At 18.3% G+C, this 22,500-nt stretch overlaps 10 protein-coding genes and 1 non-coding gene across 11 annotated transcripts in view; 4 read left to right on the forward strand and 7 right to left on the reverse strand.

Annotated features, from left to right (window-relative positions):
- Positions 1-110, forward strand: part of PADL01_0106300 (conserved Plasmodium protein, unknown function) — a gene marked incomplete at both ends in the record, with an annotated part of 2,414 nt that extends 2,304 nt beyond the window's left edge. The window contains one exon of the mRNA XM_028685214.1: positions 36-110. Within this exon, the coding sequence (XP_028536186.1) occupies positions 36-110 (75 nt within the window). The remainder of the gene's footprint in view (positions 1-35) is intronic.
- A 1,587-nt stretch (positions 111-1,697) lies between these two features.
- On the reverse strand, positions 1,698-2,309 carry PADL01_0106400. Its single transcript, XR_003699312.1, has one exon. It is a non-coding gene; the product is annotated as an uncharacterized ncRNA (non-coding RNA).
- A 653-nt stretch (positions 2,310-2,962) lies between these two features.
- On the forward strand, positions 2,963-3,637 carry PADL01_0106500 (photosensitized INA-labeled protein 1, PhIL1, putative; the record flags this gene model as incomplete). Its single annotated transcript, XM_028685225.1, has 1 exon — positions 2,963-3,637. One exon carries the CDS (start codon positions 2,963-2,965, stop codon positions 3,635-3,637), a length of 675 nt encoding a protein of 224 aa, XP_028536187.1.
- A 1,512-nt stretch (positions 3,638-5,149) lies between these two features.
- Positions 5,150-8,422, forward strand: PADL01_0106600 (LCCL domain-containing protein; the record flags this gene model as incomplete). The annotated part of the gene is made up of 2 exons (XM_028685236.1): positions 5,150-5,363; positions 5,520-8,422. 2 exons carry the CDS (start codon positions 5,150-5,152, stop codon positions 8,420-8,422), a joined length of 3,117 nt encoding a protein of 1,038 aa, XP_028536188.1.
- A 747-nt stretch (positions 8,423-9,169) lies between these two features.
- On the reverse strand, positions 9,170-9,868 carry PADL01_0106700 (mRNA cleavage factor-like protein, putative; the record flags this gene model as incomplete). The annotated part of the gene is made up of 1 exon (XM_028685247.1): positions 9,170-9,868. The coding sequence occupies one exon, from the start codon at positions 9,866-9,868 to the stop codon at positions 9,170-9,172; it is 699 nt and encodes a 232-aa protein (XP_028536189.1).
- Positions 9,869-11,442: 1,574 nt separating this feature from the next.
- PADL01_0106800 (fatty acid elongation protein, GNS1/SUR4 family, putative) lies at positions 11,443-12,533 on the reverse strand (the record flags this gene model as incomplete). The annotated part of the gene is made up of 2 exons (XM_028685258.1): positions 11,443-12,274; positions 12,397-12,533. The coding sequence occupies 2 exons, from the start codon at positions 12,531-12,533 to the stop codon at positions 11,443-11,445; spliced, it is 969 nt and encodes a 322-aa protein (XP_028536190.1).
- Positions 12,534-13,859: 1,326 nt separating this feature from the next.
- PADL01_0106900 (tubulin-specific chaperone a, putative) lies at positions 13,860-14,545 on the reverse strand (the record flags this gene model as incomplete). Its single annotated transcript, XM_028685269.1, has 2 exons — positions 13,860-14,231; positions 14,417-14,545. The coding sequence occupies 2 exons, from the start codon at positions 14,543-14,545 to the stop codon at positions 13,860-13,862; spliced, it is 501 nt and encodes a 166-aa protein (XP_028536191.1).
- A 1,162-nt stretch (positions 14,546-15,707) lies between these two features.
- PADL01_0107000 (N-acetyltransferase, putative) lies at positions 15,708-16,451 on the reverse strand (the record flags this gene model as incomplete). Its single annotated transcript, XM_028685280.1, has 2 exons — positions 15,708-16,000; positions 16,277-16,451. The coding sequence occupies 2 exons, from the start codon at positions 16,449-16,451 to the stop codon at positions 15,708-15,710; spliced, it is 468 nt and encodes a 155-aa protein (XP_028536192.1).
- An 878-nt stretch (positions 16,452-17,329) lies between these two features.
- Positions 17,330-18,119, reverse strand: PADL01_0107100 (cold-shock protein, putative; the record flags this gene model as incomplete). The annotated part of the gene is made up of 3 exons (XM_028685291.1): positions 17,330-17,568; positions 17,760-17,813; positions 17,981-18,119. 3 exons carry the CDS (start codon positions 18,117-18,119, stop codon positions 17,330-17,332), a joined length of 432 nt encoding a protein of 143 aa, XP_028536193.1.
- Positions 18,120-18,591: 472 nt separating this feature from the next.
- PADL01_0107200 (conserved protein, unknown function) lies at positions 18,592-19,293 on the reverse strand (the record flags this gene model as incomplete). Its single annotated transcript, XM_028685302.1, has 2 exons — positions 18,592-18,995; positions 19,146-19,293. The coding sequence occupies 2 exons, from the start codon at positions 19,291-19,293 to the stop codon at positions 18,592-18,594; spliced, it is 552 nt and encodes a 183-aa protein (XP_028536194.1).
- Positions 19,294-20,152: 859 nt separating this feature from the next.
- Positions 20,153-21,856, forward strand: PADL01_0107300 (phenylalanine--tRNA ligase alpha subunit; the record flags this gene model as incomplete). The annotated part of the gene is made up of 1 exon (XM_028685314.1): positions 20,153-21,856. One exon carries the CDS (start codon positions 20,153-20,155, stop codon positions 21,854-21,856), a length of 1,704 nt encoding a protein of 567 aa, XP_028536195.1.
- Positions 21,857-22,500: the final 644 nt, after the last annotated feature.

Consider the following 22,500-nt stretch of genomic DNA (forward strand, 5'->3'; position numbering starts at 1 on the left):
ACTCCTTTTATAAATTATTTTGTTACTATTTATAGATCATAGCGTTACTACCAAAAGATACATCAAAAAATGAAGATATAATTGATAATGAAAAAGATGACAATGTTTGAAGTCAATTTTTTTTTTTTTTTTTTTTAACTTATTAATTAATGAATTTAAATTTTAAAATTAAAAATAAAATAAAAAGTAAAAAAATAAAAAAAAAAAATGGAAGGAAAAAGGAAAAAATATATTATAATAATAATTTTTTTTTTTTAAGTTAATCTTATATTTGAATTTAATGTTTTATGCTATTTTGTTTTATTTTAAATTTTTTTTTTTTTTTTTTATTATTATTTTTATATATTAAATCATTTATTTATGAATAACATCATATATTATCATTTGTAAAAAACATTCCTCATATATATATGTATGAATCCAGGTTATGTAAAATAAAAATCATATTCCCTTTTTTTTTTTTTTTTTTAATTTTACGCTTTATATTTCGACTTACACAAAAATATTACACTATAACAACACCATTATATGGGTGTTACATTACAATAAAATGCGATATGATTTTCTTAGGTTATATAAACATGTATATACATATAACAGTTGCATATAAAAAAAAAGTTTGATTTATTATTATTTTTTTTTTCTATCGGAATTATGAATTCTGTTCTATTATAATTAGTAAATTCATATCATATGTAATATATATATTAAAGGTAGTATATAACTAATATGGTTTGATTATAATAACCTTTATATATTACATTATATAGACAAATAAAGGAATCTACATATATATATATATATATATTTTTTTTTTTTTTTTTCCTCATTATCAGCTATATGTGTATGTATCACTTTTTTTGAAAAAATGTGTGTACACTCATGAAAGAAAAAATGACATTGTCCATTCATACAAAAAAAAAAAAAAAAAAAAAAAAAAAAAATTATGAACTGATCAGGTAAAATTTGTATTAAAAAATGTAAATTGTTCATAAATTTCTATACTTGTAAGCTTGAATATTTCATATATGTATGAATATATGTATATATATATATATATATATTTTTTTTTTTTTTTTTTTTTTTACTTATTTTTGTGTGTGTCTTATTTATTCATTTTTATATATGAATTTATAAATATTTTTAAATAAATTACTCTTATATTATAAATTATAACTTTATTTTTATTTTACTTATTATTTTTTCCGTGTAATTTATAAATATCCTTTAATTCAAAACACATTTTATTTTACTGTATTTTATTTATTATTTCCCCCCCCCTTTTTTTTTTTTTTTTTTTGCCTTTCTTATTGAGCTAGATATACACATTCCTTTTTTTCCATATATTTATTATATTTCTACATAGTGAAAATGTGTAAATGAAAAAGAAAAGAGTGTGAACTATACCTTTTTCTTTTAAGTTTTTCCTTCTTATAATATATACATATATATTTATAGATATATACCTTTCTTTTTTTTATTAATTTGTTTCATTTTATTTATTTATTGTATTTATCTTATTTATTATTTCCTTTTTTTTTTTTTTTTTTTGTACTTTTTAATTTTATCATTTTATAATTTCTTTTTTCCTTTTAGTATAATGGGATACTTATTGATATTGAAATACTAAAAATATAATCATCCTAAATATATACATATATATATATATATGTATGATTTTTTTTTTTTTTTTTTTTTTTTTTTTTTCTACATAAATTTTCTTTTTTTTTCAGTTTCCTTCTTTAAATAGTTTTTACCAGATTATAAAATTTCCATGCTTTTAATAATAGTAATTAAATAAAGAACTAATTTAAAAATGATGTCCTAATAAACATTCTTGTATAATGAACCTTCCATAACAGACATATTAATTATTTAGTTGTTACTATTAATTTTTATTTTTGTTTTTCCTTTCCTGTAGATATTATAAATTAACAATTTGAATTAACATTATTATAAATATATAAATAAAAAAATATATATATATATATATATATATATATATATATATATATATATATATATATACATATATACATATACATATATTTATTTATGCCTATATAATTAAGACTTTTTCTGATTTCCTATTTTTAATTTCATTTTTTTCGTGTAATATAAATAATATACAATTTTTAGCTTCAGAAGCTTACAAACCTAAGACATTATAAAATATAGTTCATTTTTAAAAGTTCTTCCAAGGTGTGATATAAAATATAAAAATATAATATATATACTTTTGTTTTTAGATATGTATATATAAGAAGGTTCATAAATATATATATATATATATATATATATATATTTATTTATTTATTTTATTATTATAATTTATCCATTTGTATTGTTTTTTTTTTATTTTATTTTATTTTCCTTTATTTTACTTAATTATTTTATTTTTTTTTTTTTATTATAAAAGGAATAAATTTTAATAGCTATAAAAAAAAAAAAAAATAATAAATAAATATATACATATCTATATATTTGTTATAGAAAAAAACAACATGCACACGCACACACAGAAAAAACATGCATACTAGCTATTTTTTTTTTTTTTTTTTTTTTTTTTTTTTTTTTTTTTTCTTTATTATATAAATAATATTAGCTATTTTTTTTTTTTATTATTTGTTTTCTTTTTTTTTTTTCTGTATATTTAATAAATTACATTCTATATACATATATATATATATATATATATATATATATTAATACGTATAAATTTTTTATTTTAAAAATATAGATTTTATGTATATATATTATATATATATATATGTATATGTTCATATACACATATATATATATATTTATAATATTATAATTAATATACACACATTTATATATATATATAAATAATATATATATATTTATTTATAATTAAAAAAAAAAAAAAGAAAAAGAAAAAAATTTTTGTTGTTTTTTTTTTCTTTGCTAAAAACAATATAAATTATTGTTTTTCCTTTAGATGCTTTCTTCCATATCACCAAAAAGATATAGTTTTGATAAACAAGGAAATATAAAAGAAATTGATTTTTTAAGTTGCAAGAGTATTATATTACCACAACAACATTTGAATGCAAAGGACAATTTTATTTGTACAACAAGCATTCTTCCAAATTTTTATGAAACACCACCTGATAAAGCTTCAAAATTAAAAATGACACAGGAAAATAATATTGATAAGGCTAATATGGGTACGAATGTATACGTACAAAGAACATCATCACTTAGTAACATGAATGTTCTTCAGTATGCAGATGAAGTACACAACAATTTACAAGATTCAAATGTTCATGAAATAAATGAACCATTAATTTTTGCAGATGTTAATCAATATTGTGGTGATGCAAATGCCCAAGGAATTGATCCAGGTGTAGTAGCTGTTTCCAATGCTTTGTTTGCATATAACAGTGCCTTCCAATCTATACCAATTAAAAGCTCTCCAAACGTTTTTAAAAGAAGATCAAAAGGAGAAGCAAATTCAGAATGGAGTAATGCTTTTGTAACTAGAGTAGACCCATATGAGTGTACCGACCCAGAAGAAGAATTTAAACCTTATGAAGTTACCAAATATTATGATGAAGGAAAGGTTAAAACTGTATTTAATTTTGATCAAGAAAATTATAACCAAGATATGTGAACATGAAATATGTGCATATATGTGTATATGTATATATGTGTATATGTGTATATGTATATATGTGTATATGTATATATGTGTATTTGTATATATTTATATATGTATATATTTATATCCACTTCGTTTTATGCACAGAGGTATACATAATATTCTTGCATTTTTTTTTTTTTTTTTCTTTTCCCCTTTCATTTTTTCAGGTTGCATAAATTTTATATATAAGCACAATTTATATGACGTATATATTAAAATGTTTATTAGTTATATTTTTTATAAGAACAGTGTAAAATTAAATAATATGCTCATATATATGTATATATATTTGTATACCTATATATGTGTGTAACCAAATTGCTTCCTATTTTATTTTATTATTATTTTTTTTTTTTTGTTGATTCTATTGTATAACAGTTATATATATATATATATATATATATATGTGTATTTTTATTTATCTTTTAAAGTTATATAGTAATATGCATACATTATATGAATCTCCATTTGCTATAAAATAAGTCTATGTAAATATAATATTTTTTTTTATTTTAAATGGGAGAAAAAAAAGAAGAAAAAAAAAATGTAACCACATGTATATAATTTTTGATTTTTTTCTTATTAACGAGTATACTATACATAACAACATTTTCAATATATATAATATATAATATATAAAATATTTATGATGTGTGCCTACATAATAGAAATTTATGATATAATATAATATTTCATTTACCATTAAATTTACACATATTATATAGTTACCGTTTAATATGTACCATCTGATATATATATATATATATATATATATATATTATCATTATTTCTCCCTTTTTTTTTTTCGTTTTCATTATTTTTTTTTTCTTCTTTTTATATCTTATTTGCTTTAAAAAAATTAAAAACAACCTCTTTTCTTTTTTTTTTTTTTTTTATAATTAAAATAAAAATATATGTACAGTACTCATTTGAGTTTTTTTTTTCTCTTTGCTGTAATCGATCAAGTAACTTTTATATATATATATATGTGATAGACATAAAAAACGAATAAATATATTTAATAATAAAATAATATGATTAAAATAAGAATATAAAAAGAATGGGTCACATAAAAATAATAAAAAATAAGATATATTGTCTACATGAAAAATGTTGTATATTATATAAGAATAATATAGATAAAATGCAGTATTTATAATATATATATATATTTTTTTCCCCGGTGTTGTAAGATGTGTATTTACAGATGCAATGATACAAATAAGTTTAAAAAATATTAACTATGAGATATATATGTATATATATTATAAATGTGTAATTTTATAAAATAATTGGATATACATATGTAACATTCTACTTTGTCACATATATATATATATATGTTATATTTTGATTAAGGTGATTAATTTTTGATGCTTTACGGTTTAAAAAATTAAAAAAATTAAATACACAAAAATATATACATATATATATATAAACACTTTATGGATATATTATTTTATATTTCTCGTTAATGGCATAATGTTAAAGATAACATGTGTTAGCCTTTTTTTTTACATCATTAAAAGTCTCTTTGTATATACAAAATCTCCTGAAACATCTCTGGAAAAAATAACTGAGTTTAGACAACAGCATAGAAAAACATTAGATGGAAGATTATGTGCTGCAGCATTTCTTCATGATGATCAGACATATACAAATTGTTCTACTTCTCTCTCCCCAGACGGAACAAGTGGTTCCTTAAAAAAATAATAAAACAATAAAATGAATAAATAAATAAATAAATAAATAAATAAATAAATAAATAAATAAATAAACAAATAAACAAACATATATATATATATATATATATATATATATATATTTTTACAATTTATACTTTTCCATTTAGGAAGGGAATGGTGTTATGTCGAAGTTCAGTTACTAGGAAAAGGTTCAAGAGATTGGGATTATTGTAGGGATTCCATAAATTATGACAAGTTAAGGTTACATGCTAAAAAAGTATTTGAAGAAAAATCTTTAGAAGCAGACAGACTTAAAGATAGATTACATGTATTGAATAGTAGAGTTTATAATATGTTACAAAAATATGATTCCGTGTGCGGAAAAAAACATGAACTTATAAATTCTAGAATTGAAAAAATAAATGAATGGTTAGATAAAAGTTCAGAATCCATCATAAAAATAGAAAATAATAGCAATGATTTAAATTCAACAAAAAGTATTATTAATCAACTACAAATAGATATTAAAGAAGAAAATAAAAATTTGAAACAATCTGAAGAAAATTGTAAAAATTTACCAGGATATGAAAATGAACCAGATAGTGATGGATTAAAAGTTTCCTATTTTAATAATCTATTTTTTGATGGTATACCTATAGAAACAAGAATTGAAAAAGATATTAATTTTTTATATAATAGTAGAGGACCATTAGAAAATATATCACCTCATAAATATTCTATTCGTTATGAAGGTTATTTATTTGTTCCACATAATGGAACATATACATTTACTATAGAAACAGATTGTTATGTTAGATTATTAATAAATAATAAAGTTATATTAACGTATGGTTTACAAGAAGTTGTTGATATAACAGATGAAAATATGTATTATAATAATCAATATGATATGAACCAATATAATGATGAATATAAATTAAATACACCCCTTTCTTTTTCATATCGAAAATATAGTAATATAAAATATACCTTAAATAATGATGATGGTAGTGAAATAATAAAAAAAAATTCTATACCTATAGAATTGTTAGGTGGAGAAAAACATAAATTTGTATTAGAAATATCACATTCTGCTCATTTAAAATATAAAAATGAAGAATCGAGTTCTTTCAAATTATATTGGAAATCCAGTAGAATTAATCAACAAATAATACAAAGTCATTATTTTTTTACAGAAAATATTATCCCACCTACTAGATTCTCTTCTTTAGATCCTGATATATTTGAACTTGGATTAGTTGATATAAATCAACACGTATATAAAAATGATAATAATTGGATTATAACAAATGTTAATACAAAATATATAGGTTTACATCTTTTAAAAACACAAGAACATCCACAATATAATAACTTTTCTCTATCTATTAATACAGGATCAAATTTATTTATAGCTTCACCTATAGATAATGTATTTCCATTAAGTCCATACAAAGACTCCTTGTGGAAAGTATTCGATACTAATGATATTATAGAAATAGAATACAAAGGTAATAGTAATAATAACAATGTTAATGTTAATTATAATAATAATATGATTCATAAAAAAAAAAAGTTTAAAATAAAATTTATTCCTTTAAAAAATAAATCAGAATTAAAATTTTATGTATCAAATAATATTCCCTTCTTTATTTTTGCTCAACAAAGAAAAATATTTCCAACCATATGTAATGGAGAAGAACAAATATTGTCATCACCTTCTAATGGTGCATTTAAAGAATGTGAAGAATCATCTTCTTTATCTTATGAATTTAATTGTATAGCTGGATTAAGTTCTTTGCATATGGATAAAAAATTTCATGTATGGAGATCATCAAATTCAGGAATTGGAGAATATATTAAAGTATCATTTAATGCACCAGTGCAAATAAATAAATTTAGATTTAAACCAAGAGATGATGTTCTAACATGGCCATCAGAAATATCATTACTTTTTGATGATACTGAAGTTATCATACCAGTTTTACATACTTCTAATATTGAACACAATACAGCCAAATTAGAATATCCAATTATAACAACATTTGTAAAAATAGAAATTAAAGATATGTTTCTTAATCATAATGAAACAGGTGGTTCTTTTGAACTTGTTGGGAATTCATGTAATTTTACTAATGATGATTATTTAGTAGCTCATCATGCTACTATTGATATTATTGATTGTCATAATAATACTTTAAACAATATACCTGATGTTCTTCCTTTAATACATGGAGATAAATTTTTAATTACATGTGATCCAAATTGTATAGATAATTTATCTGGAGAAGTATATGGTTCAGATGTATATTCTATAGACTCATCTATATGTAAAGCTTCTATTCATGCAGGTGTATGTAATATCCAAAATAAATATAATTGTAAATTTTTAATTATAATCAATGAAAAACAAACAAATTATATAGGTACTTTACAAAATAATATTTTATCTTTAAATCAAAGTAATAATTCAAATTTATCTTTTACATTTTCTCCAATACTTAATCCAAACTTTTCTCAATTCTATTCATCACATCCTAATAGTTATTCTATCGTATTTAAAAGAAATGATGATCTTAATCTACCAAATAAATTTTTAATAGATTATGGAGATATTTTTACTAATTATGGATCATTTGCATATGGATGGAATAAACCAATTACTTTTTTAAACTCTTCAGCACAAAAAAAAAAAAAAATTTTTTATTCTAATGGTCTCTATTCAGGAGGTATACCATTTCCACCTGCAACAGCTAGTCAACATTGTATTACTGATTTAGAATGCCAAACTAATTTCTGGACTTTTCAAACTCATGAAAATGGTACCTATACTATTCAAATACTTGTTGGAAATCTTTCATCCAATATTAAACAAAATGCATTTATTGAAGTAAACGGATTGCCTTTAATCAAAAATATACAACTTGAAAAAAATGAATATTTTGTTGCAGTTAAAAATGTTCACGTTACAAGTAGGTCTTTGATATTTACATCCACATGCTTAGAAACAGACAAACAATGTGCTAATGCAAAAACGACAATAATGGCCCTTCAAATATTGAAAATATAACAACAAAATGGAAGGAAAAATATATATACCCTAACACACAAAAAAAAAAAGAAGATACATACATATATATATATATATTTATACATATTAACACCAAAGTCATATAGAATAACAAATTAACATTTTTAAAAAGAAATATGATCTATTAAAATATGTACATATATTATCATCATTATTTATTTTCATGAATTTTCTGTTTTATATATGCCTAATATATATATTATCATTTATGGAATCTTTATATTCTTATAAAATTTAGTAACATATTTTTTTATTAAAAAAAAAAAAAAAATATATATATATATATTTTTTTCCCAATAGAATATTATTTTGGCTAGCTAGATTGAAATAGCCATTTTATTTTTTTTATTTTTTTTTTATGAGAAAAACTAGCTATTCTAAAAATTTTACCAAATTGAAAAATAGAACATAACAATGTTCATAGTGTATTAATAAAAAAAAGAAAAAAAAAAGATTACATATATTAACAAAAAATATGTTTTATTGTTAAATAAAAACAAAACATTTTTGATTAAAATTGAAAAAAATGAAAAAGTTAAACGAAAAAAAAAAAAAAAAAATAAATAAATAAATAAATAAATAAATAAATAAATAAATAAGTTAAAATAAAATAAAACAAAACAAAACAGAATAACTGGAAAATATGATTAACTTGATAATATTATTATATATATATATACATATATAATAAAAATGTGAAATTTTTTTTTTTTTTGTCTTTTTATTTTAATTTTCGACGTCTTGTTCTTGTACCATACAATGTAATTTAAATCTTGAAAGTATACTTGACAATCCACTAATTGCCAATCCACAATTATTTAAGTCAAAAAGTGGTATAGCTTTTAAAGTAAATCCAGGAGGTAAATGAAAAATACATTTGGGTGATAAGATTACTTGATATAATCTGATATATTCTTTTGGTCTACTTATATGTGCAGGCAAGTATGGTAAGAAAACAGAATTGAATTGTGTTCTCCACCATTCTCCTAAAAAATCTCCAATTTCAACTGTCTCTTCTTGTTCTTTATTTATTTGTGCTGGTGTAAAATGTATATCTTTAATTTTGTTAATATATTTTTGTAATTTTTTTTTTAATACTTCTTTTGGCTTCTCCCATGTTTTATATTTCCCATTCAATAAATAATATTTCTGACTTTCTATATGTTGCAATAATAATAAATGTGGATATTCATATCTATGACATAATATTATTGCTAATACGGAATTACGAATACCATTTTTATTATACGCATTTATACGTTTCTTGCATTTCTCCTTATCTATAATAAATTTATTTTTCAACTTCTCATCAATATTAAACTCATAGTTAGATTGAGGATATAATAGCCATTCTCCTTTATTTTCTCGGCTTGTTATATTAAGAGTTGTATTATTCAAATTAGAGCTTATATTAGCACTTAACATGTCTTTTTATATCTATTTTTTAGTATTACATAATTAATATATGCATACATACATATATATATGTATATATATCATAAATAAATATATATTAAAAAACAATTATAAAGAAAGGCTCAAATGTTAAAAATAAATAATATACAATATTTTAATTATTTATAATGACAATAATTTATAAAAGGAAAATTGCACTTTTCTTTGTACGCCTAATATAAAATTTTTTTTTTTTTTTTTTCTTAACTTTATACAAAAATAAATCATCAATTATATATATATATATATATATATTTATATTTATATAATATGCCAATAATAATATAAAAAAAAATAAGATAATTTATTCTATACTATAATAAATCTATTTATTATTTTATCCAATTAATATATTCATTGTTTTTTTTTTTTTTTTTTTTTTTTTTTTTCCTCTTAAAATTGTAAAAGAGTAAATCAAATATTTATAAATAAATATAATAAAATATAAATATTATATGTATGAAAAATATTTTATAAATAAATACATATTATATATATATTTATGTATAAGTATCATAATTTCATTTCGTATTTTGCCCTTTAATATTTATATATTTTACTAGGGTAATTAGATACAGATATTTTATATACGAATCATTCGAAGGCAGATAAATATTATATTGTTCTTTTTATCTATAATAACATATTTAGAAATGTTCAAAAAAAAATATATATTTTTTTTTTTTTAGGATTATATAATACTTGAATAATCCTTAATAAAAAAGAATATACATACAATGTATATAATATAATATATATGTATATTAATTTTTTTATTTTATATGAACGTTGTGTTCTGAAGGGTCATAAATTGAGAGTTATCCATTTAAATAAAAAGAATGGAAATATACATACATATATATATATTATTAAATAAATAAAGAATGAATGAATTGTGCTTTAATTGAGAGAGAGAGAAAGAAAGAAACGATTTTATAAGTTTATAAAATATGTGATAATTATTTTTTCATATATAAACATAACGTTTATCAGATCTTATTTTATGTGTAAATATAAAATAATAAAAATTAAATTAAAAAAAAAAATAATAAAATAAAATAAAATAAAAAAAATGAGTTGGAATTTGAATTGGGTTAGAATAAATATGAAAAAAAATATAATATTAAACATATATGTAATATATATATATATAAATTAATATAAGGGTATACCTTTTTAATAATTCTTTATGTCTTTATTTCTTCTTTTATATATCCAATATTCAAAAAATAAACTGCATACTTGTATTAATAGTATAATATAAAATATAATTATTATCAAATTATCTTTATGTTTATAATTACCTTTTAATGGTTACACATGTGACATTGAAAGGTTTTTTTTTTTTTTTTTTTTTTTTTTTTACGTATTTTATGAGACTAGCTATTAATATATATGTATATATTATGAACAGTCAGAATTTTTTGTATTTTAATTTTATTTTTATTTTGTTAAATTTTCTGGTTACAATTAGTCCAAAATACACAACTCATAATTTTTTGTTTCTATTCACTTATCCATTTAAATAATTGTCTGAAAATGTTTCATGATTTTTTTTTTTTTTTTAAAAGATATGATATTATATATCTGTGAAAAAAGTAGTTTATAAATAAATATAAATATGATATATACATAAGTGAAGCCAATATAATATTTTTTCTTGATATATAATGTCCATATTGAAAGGTAACATTATTTTTTAATTTGTGAACAAAGGAAACTGCCCATTTATTATTATATGTATATATATAAGATATATAAAGACAATAACTAGTCAATAAAACGCCTAAAAACATTTGGCAGATTTGTATAAATGTAACAATAATACTCCATTTAAATTTTTTATTATAACAACTAGCCAAAAAATAATAAAAGTACATAATGGTATGAACAACCGCATTAATACAAATAAAAACAAACCCAACAGGTATTTCTTCATAATATGTATCCCATGTATATAATAAAACAGTAGAATGATGAAACCAATGTAAAAAAGTTATTTCTTTCTTTTTTAAAATTAAAAAAAAGGTATCAATTAACTCAAAATATTTTGATATAATAAAAAAACATATCCATAATCCTACCGAACCAAATCCACATGTATAAATGGGTGGAATAATTAATAAACCTGTTAAAGAATAATGATATATTATATATATTAATACAGGATATAATTTTATTGTTACTAACAAATTAAAAAATGATAAAACAAAATTCCATATACATATTGTTCTTTTCAAATTCAACGCTTTTTTATCTCTCATTAGAATATTCCCATATTTACAAAATAATAAATAAATAATTACTATCAAAGGACATATCAAATATTTGTTATGAACAAATTGAATAAATTGAAAAGGTTTGAAATCTCTCTCCCTACAAAAATAAATCATATATATAATATATATATATATATGTATATACTTATATATATTGTACTTTTTTTATATATGCCATATTTCCACACACATAATTAAATAACATATATATTATCAAACCATTTAAAGGAGATATAATTTAGAAATGGATATATTTCTTCTATGAAAAATATAGGTCTCTTAGGATAGCTTCTTATATGTCCAATTATCTCCATAGAATACTCATCATTTGTTTTTGTTATAATATTTCTGATCATCTTTTTTTTTTTTTTTTTTTTATTAATATTATTATTATTATTGTTCGTTTAAGGTGCTATTGTTTGTAAAATATTCAAGGGAAAATAAAATAAAATTGAAACATAAAAAGATAAGGAATTAAGTCTACCATTGCAGTTTAATGAAAGTTTTTATTTTTAAGAAAAAAAATAAAAAATAAAAAATAAAAAAATTAAGAAAATGAAAAAAATGAAAAAAATGAAAAAAATAAAAAAAATTAAAAAAATATATGTCATATATATATTAGCATATGCGTATACGTTAAATCGTATTCTTTTTTTTGTTATTCATTGTCGGTATTTATATTATTCTATACAGTTTCAAACATTTTATACATTATATATATATTTTTACGAATGTGTGTACATATATATATATTTTTATATAATGTTTAAAATGACAGTGGGTATTTTTACATGCTTCTTTTTTCCTTTTTGGAAGAATAATAAAAAGTTTTATTTTTTCATATGCACTTATATATTTCTTTTTATTAAATATTTATTTATACTCATATGATAGTTATGTATGATAATTATTGAAAGTGTAAATCATTTTATTATATGACGCATTTTCAGTTAAGAGAACTCGTATGGAAATTACTAAACCTTGTAATGAGGCAATAAAAATAAATAAATAAATAAATATATATATATATATATATATATCTTTATATATATAAGAAAAACAAAATATGAGACAAAATATATTTTTACATAATTCCTTTTAACAAGTTGGACATTTGTTATACATTCCAACATGTAAATATATATATATATATATATATATATATATATATCTATGTTGTGATTTCTACATGTCATCCTTAATTTTATATTAAAAGGCGTACACAAAATATTTCGTGTGAACATATTTGTATATGCATATATATAAATATATGTCTGTGAATGTTTTATTGTTCCTATTTATTTATTTTTTTTTTTTTGTTGGGGGGGAGAGCATTGCATGAAAATGATATTTATTGATAAGAAAAAAAAAAAAAAAAAAAAAAAAAAAAGGAATAAAATGAGATGAAAAAAAATAACATTTAATGAAAACTTATTGTAAGGAAAAAAATCATGAATATATTACGAATATATTTATTAGTATGTTACGAATTAAATATGGAAAAATTACATGTGTATAAAAAAAAAAAAAAAAAAAAAAAAAAAAAAATTATACACATATATATACTTATATCTACATTTTATAAAATCATATATATATATAAAATATATGATGAATGCTCTCATATATAAATAATATATAATATTTTTTTTTTTTTTTTTTTTTTTTTTTTTTATATATAATTAAATATCGATGCATTCTTCCATTTGATATAAGACTGGTTCTCCAATATCAGATTTTTTAGATGATGGTAAGGATACATCTTTAATGTGTAGAAATACATTTTCTAATGTTTGATTAATAATATTAATTTCATTACGAAATTCTTCATAGTTTTTTGTAAATAAGTCTTTTAATTCTTCTTCTGTACATTTTTTTGAAATGTTAACTTTTTTGTCATTAATTTCCAAGATGTCTGGAAATTTCTCATAAATTGTTTCATATAACCTTTTCAAGCTTTTTTGTAAGGAACTATTTATATGTGGTATTACTTTTACAGTTTCTTCTAAAATATCTTTTGCCCTCTTTATTTCGTTTTCACTCTTATTCTCATCCTATCATACAAATAAAAATATATATATATATATAAATATATATATAAATATATATATGTATTATATTTTATAAAACGACATAACCTTTTGCAGAAGAAATATATATATATATATATATATATATATATATATATATATATATATATATGTTTATATGTTTATATGTTTATATATTTATTTATTACCTTAAGGGTATTTAATTTGCCTCTTAATTCCTTTTCTTCCTCTTCATAGAATATTAATTCCTTCAAAAGTCTTCTCATAGCGGCATGATTAATTTTCAAAACTTTTAATTCCATTTCCATATATTCCATTTTAAGATATAAATTAATAATTATATATATTATATATATATATAATATAAAAAAAAAAAAATAAAATAAAATAAAATAAAATAAAAATAAAAATATCAGTATTTGTATTTTTCCACAAAGAGTAAATATAATATATATATAATATATATTATTTATTTTATAATTGTAGGTAATTATAAATTTATAAACATATAAATAAAATGTATTATATATAATATATATTTTATATTTAGTAATTTCCTGTTTTTTTTTTTTTTTTTTTCAATTAAATTATTTAATCATATTTTCATATGAATATATAATATATATATATATTTTTATTTTTGCAAATGGATCATTTAATTACAAAATTGTGAATTTTATTATGCATGACCTTAAAATGATTTATATTATATATATATATGTCTTTAAAAAGAAGTACTTAAAATTATTAAAATAATGCATACATACAATACATTAGAAAAATATTACGAGCATATATTATTCATAATATTATATATATATTTTTTTAAATACGCATAAGCACAAAATGGTATTAAACGCGACATGATCTTATTTTTTTTTTTTTTTTTTTTTTTTATCACTGAATTGTTTTTACTATGTTAAATATATACATATATGCATATACATTCTACATGATATTGTTTTCTATTCCTACTTTTTCAAAAGTAATATAAAATTTTCATGTTTAAAATGATAATATCGTGTATAGTTTTAAAACATGTGTTATGTGTGTGATATATATAAAAAGAATAAAAAAAAAAAAAAAAAAGGAATAATTAAGTTAATTTTTAAAATAGTTTAAAAAAAAAAAAAATAAAAAGAATGGAAAAATATGTACAAATATATATATATACATATATATAAACAAAATATTATCACAATGTATAAAAATGAAACAAATTGACAGGTACAAGGGATAATAAGATTTATTTGTTATTTTACAAATATACTTATATTTTTCAATAATATAATATAATATATATATATATATATATATATATATATATTTATATATTTATATACTGAACAGAAAAGAATTAAAAAAAAAAAAATGATCTTCTTTCATTTTTCATAACTTCAAAATGAACACAAAAAAATAATAATAATATAACATATAAAAATATATACATATATTTATATTCTTTATTTTTTATATGTGTCATGAATTTGTTATGTCTAGATATTTCCTCATATCAAGAGCACTTTCATTACCACAATAATAATTAATAATTTCCTCATTAATTACATAACCTAATTTTTTATACATATTTATAGCTGGGTTGTTAGACACTCGAACAAATAAATCTACAAAATTTCCTTTATGTATTATTTGAGTTATCTTTTCAAATTCAGTCATTAAATCAACTCCTTTGCCTGTTCGTCTGCTGTCCTCTTCAATGGATAAAGCAGTCACATGCCCATGATAGTCCTTTCCAAACCCTTCTTCCTTCCCTACATAAAAAAAATAAAAAAAATATAAAAAAAAAAAAAAAAATATAAATATAAATATATATAAATATAAATATATATATATAAGTCAATTATATTTTCTTATACATATATATTTATAATACTCCTTTTTATATTCCCATTTTTCAATGTATCTCTTCACACACAAACATATACATAACATATATATATATATATATATATATATATATATACATATACATTTATCAATTCGTTCTACATAATTTTTTTGTTCATAAATTTTTATTTAACACAAACCTAAAATATATCCACTTGTATGATCATCTATTTCTTTTGTTATGATATTCATATGAGGCCATTTATAAATATATCTCAAATAAAATTTATCATTAAATACTTCCGTAAAGGGGTCTAAATTCACATTGTTCACTTTATATAAATCTATATAGCTAAAATATTGATAACTAGCCATATTTTTTTTTTTTTTTTTTTTTTTATATATACATATATATAAGTATAAATGATAATACAATCTTATTTTTTATGGAAAATAATTATATATTAAATAAGCTATTTATTTAATTTTTCCAAAATGTCAGGTTTAAAAAAAAAAAAAAAAATGAACAATTCAGGTAACAAAAAATACAATAATAAAAAAAAAAAATATATATATATATATAATATATATGTATTATTTATTTTTGACTTCAAATAATATATATTTTCTTCATATTTGACTTTTATTTTCCTATTTTTTTTTCATATAAATAAATATATATTATATATATATATATATATATATATATATTTATATATATTTATTTATAACTATGTTTTAATAAAATTAATTTTTTTAATAATTTATTCTGATGTTAAATATTCTCTTATGAGAAAAATAAAATTAAATAAAATAAAAATTATATATATAAAGATAATATTAATATAAATATATATTATAATTTTTTATGGTTTATATAAATTTCCCCATAAAATATATAATTTATCAAAATTTTATAAGAGAGTATTATTTTTTTATGACCTTCATAAGCATCAACTTTATTATTTTATTATATATAATATAATATATATATATATATATATATATATTTTAAGCTTAATATATATTTATATTTATATATCTACATTTTGGAGTATTCCATATTTAATTAACAAAAAAAAAAAAAAAAAAAAAAAAGAAGAAAATTTATAATAATAAAATAAATAAAAAAGGATATATATATATATATATATATATATATATATAAAATCTTTTTATTATATAAATATTTATTGATAATATTTTTTGTAAACTCCTTATTTATGTTTTTATTCATTTCATAAGATCCATTTTTAATCTATATAATCAACATTTATAGCTTTACTTGAATTACTTTTTTCATCGTATATTACGGAAAATTTGACTCTTTCTCCTGGTACCAAATATTTAAATTCTTTTTTAATTTCTTTTTTTTTATTATTTTTATTATCATGTTCAAAGTTATATTCCTCCTTCTTTTGCTTTATATCTTCCATACTTGCATTCCATGCTAATTTTTTTTTCTCTTCATTTGTAACTTCAAAGGTTCTACCTACAAAGAACAATATTAAGATAAAATTAAATTCTTTTATAATTTGTAATCATAAATTGTTTCCTTTTTGTTTTTTTTTAAAAAGAAAAATAAAAATAAAAAGAAAAATAAAAAGAAAAAGAAAAATAAAAAGAAAAAGAAAAATAAAAAGAAATATTTATTATATTATATTATTATGTTTAAAAAATTACTTTGACAAATGTCAGTATAATGTACGAAAATGTCTGGCCCTCCGTCGTTTGGTTCTATATAAAATAAAAAATACGTAGAAAATAAATAAGAGATAATAAACATAATATGTAAAATATAATATATAAAATGTTATATGAATTATAATCCATTTTGGTACAAGCACTTTTTTCTTTTTTTTTTTTTTTTTTTTTTTTTTTCTTTTTTTTATATTAACACATACTTATAAAACCATAACCTTTCCTCTTATCAAACATGATAACATTTCCTGTTATTTTATCATATTTCTTTTTATTTATTAATTGAGAAAAAAAATATTTTTTATAACCATTAAAATGAATGTGAATTTTCCCTCTAAGCATTTTTAGCCATTTATTAAAATTTTATATTATAATAACAAATTAAAAAATAAAATATACATATTAAACTATATATATATATATAAAGGTGTAATTTTTTTTTTTAAGTTTTTTCAAATAATAATTTAATTACAAATATATATAGGTACAATATGAATAAATTAAATATTATAAATAAATAAATATATATATATATATATATTATATATGTATGGAATTATGGTAAAATCAAAAAAAATATTATAAATAAAATAAAATAAATATTAAATTAAATAAAAGATATTGTAGATATATATCATAATATATGTTACATATATATATATAATATATATTATTTTTTTATTTTATGTATATATGCACACAATACACAAAACAACTTCACATAAAAAAAATAATAATTAATAAATAATTATTTTTAATTAAAAAAAATATCACATATATATATTATATATATATATATATATATATTTTTTTTTTAATCCATATTTCTTCTTGTTGGTATGATGTTTCTCTTTCTCTCTTTTTGTAATACTTTTTTTTCCTTTTTTATAACTTTCTTTAAACTTTTATTACTTGACAATTTTTCTTCAACCATTTTTTTAATTTTTCTATCACTGTAATAATAAGGTTTTTTATTTTTGGTTAGTATATTTTGTTTTTCCTGTTTTACTAATTCTGCTTTTAATTTCCTTTCTTCTTCTTTTTTTTTTAATAATATATCCGTGCTTTTAAAATCATTGTATTTTTTTTTTAATTCTTCCTTTTCTTCTTGTGTTATATTTTTGTTTTTTAATTTTTTTTCTATAATCTTCTTTTCTTCTTCCCTTGAGTCGTATAAAAACTTGTAGGCATTTCTAAAAAAGTTTGCATTGAACGTTCCTTTAGAAGAAATAAACAAGAAAATGGCATCAAATAATAATAAAATAATATATATCACATAAGTATTTTAACATATAAATAAATAAATATATATATATATATATATATTATATGTTTTTTTTTTTTTTTTTTTTTTTTTTTTATTATTACCTGAAAAATCAGAAAAACGAGGATCTCTTACGAGAGGTTTTGAATTTTTTTTTTTTTCATAAACGTTGAATGGTTTTCGATTACTAACAACTAAAGGTTTTTTACTTTTTTTTATTTTTGTATTTTTTTCTTTATGCTGTCCTTCCATTATTTCTAAAAAATATTTTTTTTATTTTATCAATTTAAGGGGAAAACAATATATATATATATAATATCTATATAGATGAAATATAAATTTGTATATGTATAAATTATTTTGTTCTTACGAATATTTTTTCATTATAAATATTTAATTATCAACAATGTTTGTTTTCAAAATGGTTTCCGAATAATTATAAAAAAAAAATATATATATTATTTATTTATTTTTTGTTATAAAAAAAAAGATTATATAAATATATTTATATATAATATATATATTATATATATATAATATTTAAAGAAAAAAAACCAAAGGGTAGATACATATAAATATTAATATATATATTATACTTTAAAAAAGTATATTCAATATATATATATATATATATTAAATATATATACATATATATATACAACAATGATTTTTAAAAGAATGATTTTTTTTTTTAGTACCTTTATGAATATGATTTAAAAATAAAAATATATATATATATATTGTTATGAATTATGTAATTTTTTTTTTTTTTTCATGTTATAATTTATATATTCAATTGTGTTGTAAGTTAAGTTATGTTTGGTATTTTATTCTTTTTACGCTTAATATAAAATAAATAAATAAATATATATATATATATATTTTTTTTTTATTTATATATTTTTATATGTTTATTAAGATAGATACCAATTAGTACATATGCTGAAAAAGTGGATCATTACACGTATATAAAAATATATATATATAATATATATATATATATATATATATATATAATATATTTATATAATTCATTTCATTTGATTATTTTTTTTATTTTTGTGAGGTTTACTAATAAGTTTTTTTTTTTTCGAATACTTGTTATTACAAAATGAGTACCAATAATGTGGAGGATAAAAAAAATGAGGAGTTATATAATTTCTTAAGCATACTTGAAGAAGAATTTAAATTGAGTAAGATAGAAAATAATAATAATGACGATGATGTTAATAAAAGAGAAGATAATATTGAATATTATAAAAAATTAAAAGATGAGAAAGGATTAGATGTACTTCTAAATGAATATACAACATCCTTAAAGATAAGTAAGAAATATAATATAGATCATAATAAAGTAATGGGTATGATTAAAAAACTGGAAACCTTATATTATATTATTAATGTTATTAAATCTTTTAATACTTATCATTTGAATGAAGAAGGTATACAATATTTAAAAGAAGGTTCTCCTGAATTTATTGTTATAAAATATGTAATTGAAAATAATAAATGTACATTAGAAGATTTAAAAAAGAACCTTGGAAAAATAGGAGATATAGGTTTAAATACGAATTTGAAAAATCGTACTATTCAATTAAATAAAGCTGATAAATCTTTAACTAGTAATAGTAATATAAATGATATACAAGACTTTACTCAAATATATTTAAATATAATAAGTCAATATGGCCATGATGAAGAATTATTATTTGTACATTTAAAAAATGAAATTCATAAGAAGAATCAATTAAATAATGATAAAATGAAAAATTCTTGTAAAGATGATAATAATATTATTAACAATTTAATACAAGATTTAAAAAAAAGGAAATTATTAGAAATAAAAAAAAATTCATATAGCCATGTAATTAAAACAAGTATTTTTAAAAAAGATATTAAAAAACAAATTACAGATATAAATTATTTATTATTAAAAAATGAAGAATATAAAAAATATGATATAAAAAAATATAATTTTTTTTCAAGTGGGAAAAAAATCAACAAAGGAAATATTCATCTTTTAACAAAACAAATGAGAACTTTTAAAGATATTTTTTTTTCCTTAGGATTTGAAGAAATGGAAACTCATAATTATGTTGAATCATCTTTTTGGTGTTTTGATGCTTTATATATTCCACAACAGCATCCAAGTAGAGATTTACAAGATACTTTTTTTATAAAAGAACCAGAATATTGTATGAATAAATTTGTAGATACACAATATATTGATAATATTTCAAGAGTACATACATATGGTGATTATGGAAGTTTTGGATGGAATTATAAATGGAAATTAGAAGAAAGTAAAAAAAATGTTTTAAGAACTCATACTACAGCAAATTCTTGTAGAGCCTTATTTAAACTAGCCAAAGAATATAAAGAAACAGGATCTATAAAACCAAAAAAATATTTTAGTATTGATCGTGTTTTTAGAAATGAAAATCTAGATAGTACCCATTTAGCTGAATTTCATCAAGTAGAAGGACTTATTATCGATAAAAATATTGGACTTTCTCATTTAATAGGAACATTAGCAGCTTTTTATAAATACATAGGTATTCACAAACTAAAATTTAAACCTACTTTTAATCCATATACAGAACCATCTATGGAAATATATGGATATCATGAGGAGAGTAAAAAGTGGCTAGAAGTTGGAAATAGTGGAATCTTTAGACCAGAAATGTTAAGATCCATGGGATTCTCTGAAGAAGTATCTGTAATAGCCTGGGGGCTAAGTTTGGAGAGACCAACAATGATTAAGTATAACATAAAAAATATTAGGGACCTTTTTGGATATAAAAGTGTTGTATGATATATATAGGAATGGATAAATATATCATTACTTTAGTTGTTACATTGTTATGTATTAGGTATTCTCCTATTATACTTCCAATAAATATAAACATATATGTGTATAATATGTATTATATATATATATATATATATATATATTTTTTTTTTTTTTTTTTTTGGCTATATATATATATTTTTTTTTTTTTTTTGGCTATATATATATATTTTTTTTTTTTTTTGGCTATATATATATATTTTTTTTTTTTTTTTTGGCTATATATATATATATTTTTTTTTTTTTTTTGGCTATATATATATATATTTTTTTTTTTTTTTTTGGCTATTTTTACAACTTACTGTTAAAAGAGAACGTTTCTGTAATATTATAAAACAAATTTCATTTGTATGCCCTTTAAAAATTGGAAGAAATAAATAAATATATATTTATATATATATATATATATATGTTATGTAATACCATATATAGTAGTTTAAAAAAAAAATATGACGGATGAATATTATTTTTTAGAACAAATACGTTAATGTTCTAATGCACTTGGAGGAAACAATTAATCAGTATCATATCACAAAAAAGAAAAAAAAAAAAAAAAAAAAAAAATACACATATATATATATATATATATATATATATATATATATATA

Source organism: Plasmodium sp. gorilla clade G2, assembly GCF_900097015.1.
Source record: "Plasmodium sp. gorilla clade G2 genome assembly, chromosome: 1".
NCBI lineage: Eukaryota > Apicomplexa > Aconoidasida > Haemosporida > Plasmodiidae > Plasmodium > Plasmodium adleri (nom. inval.).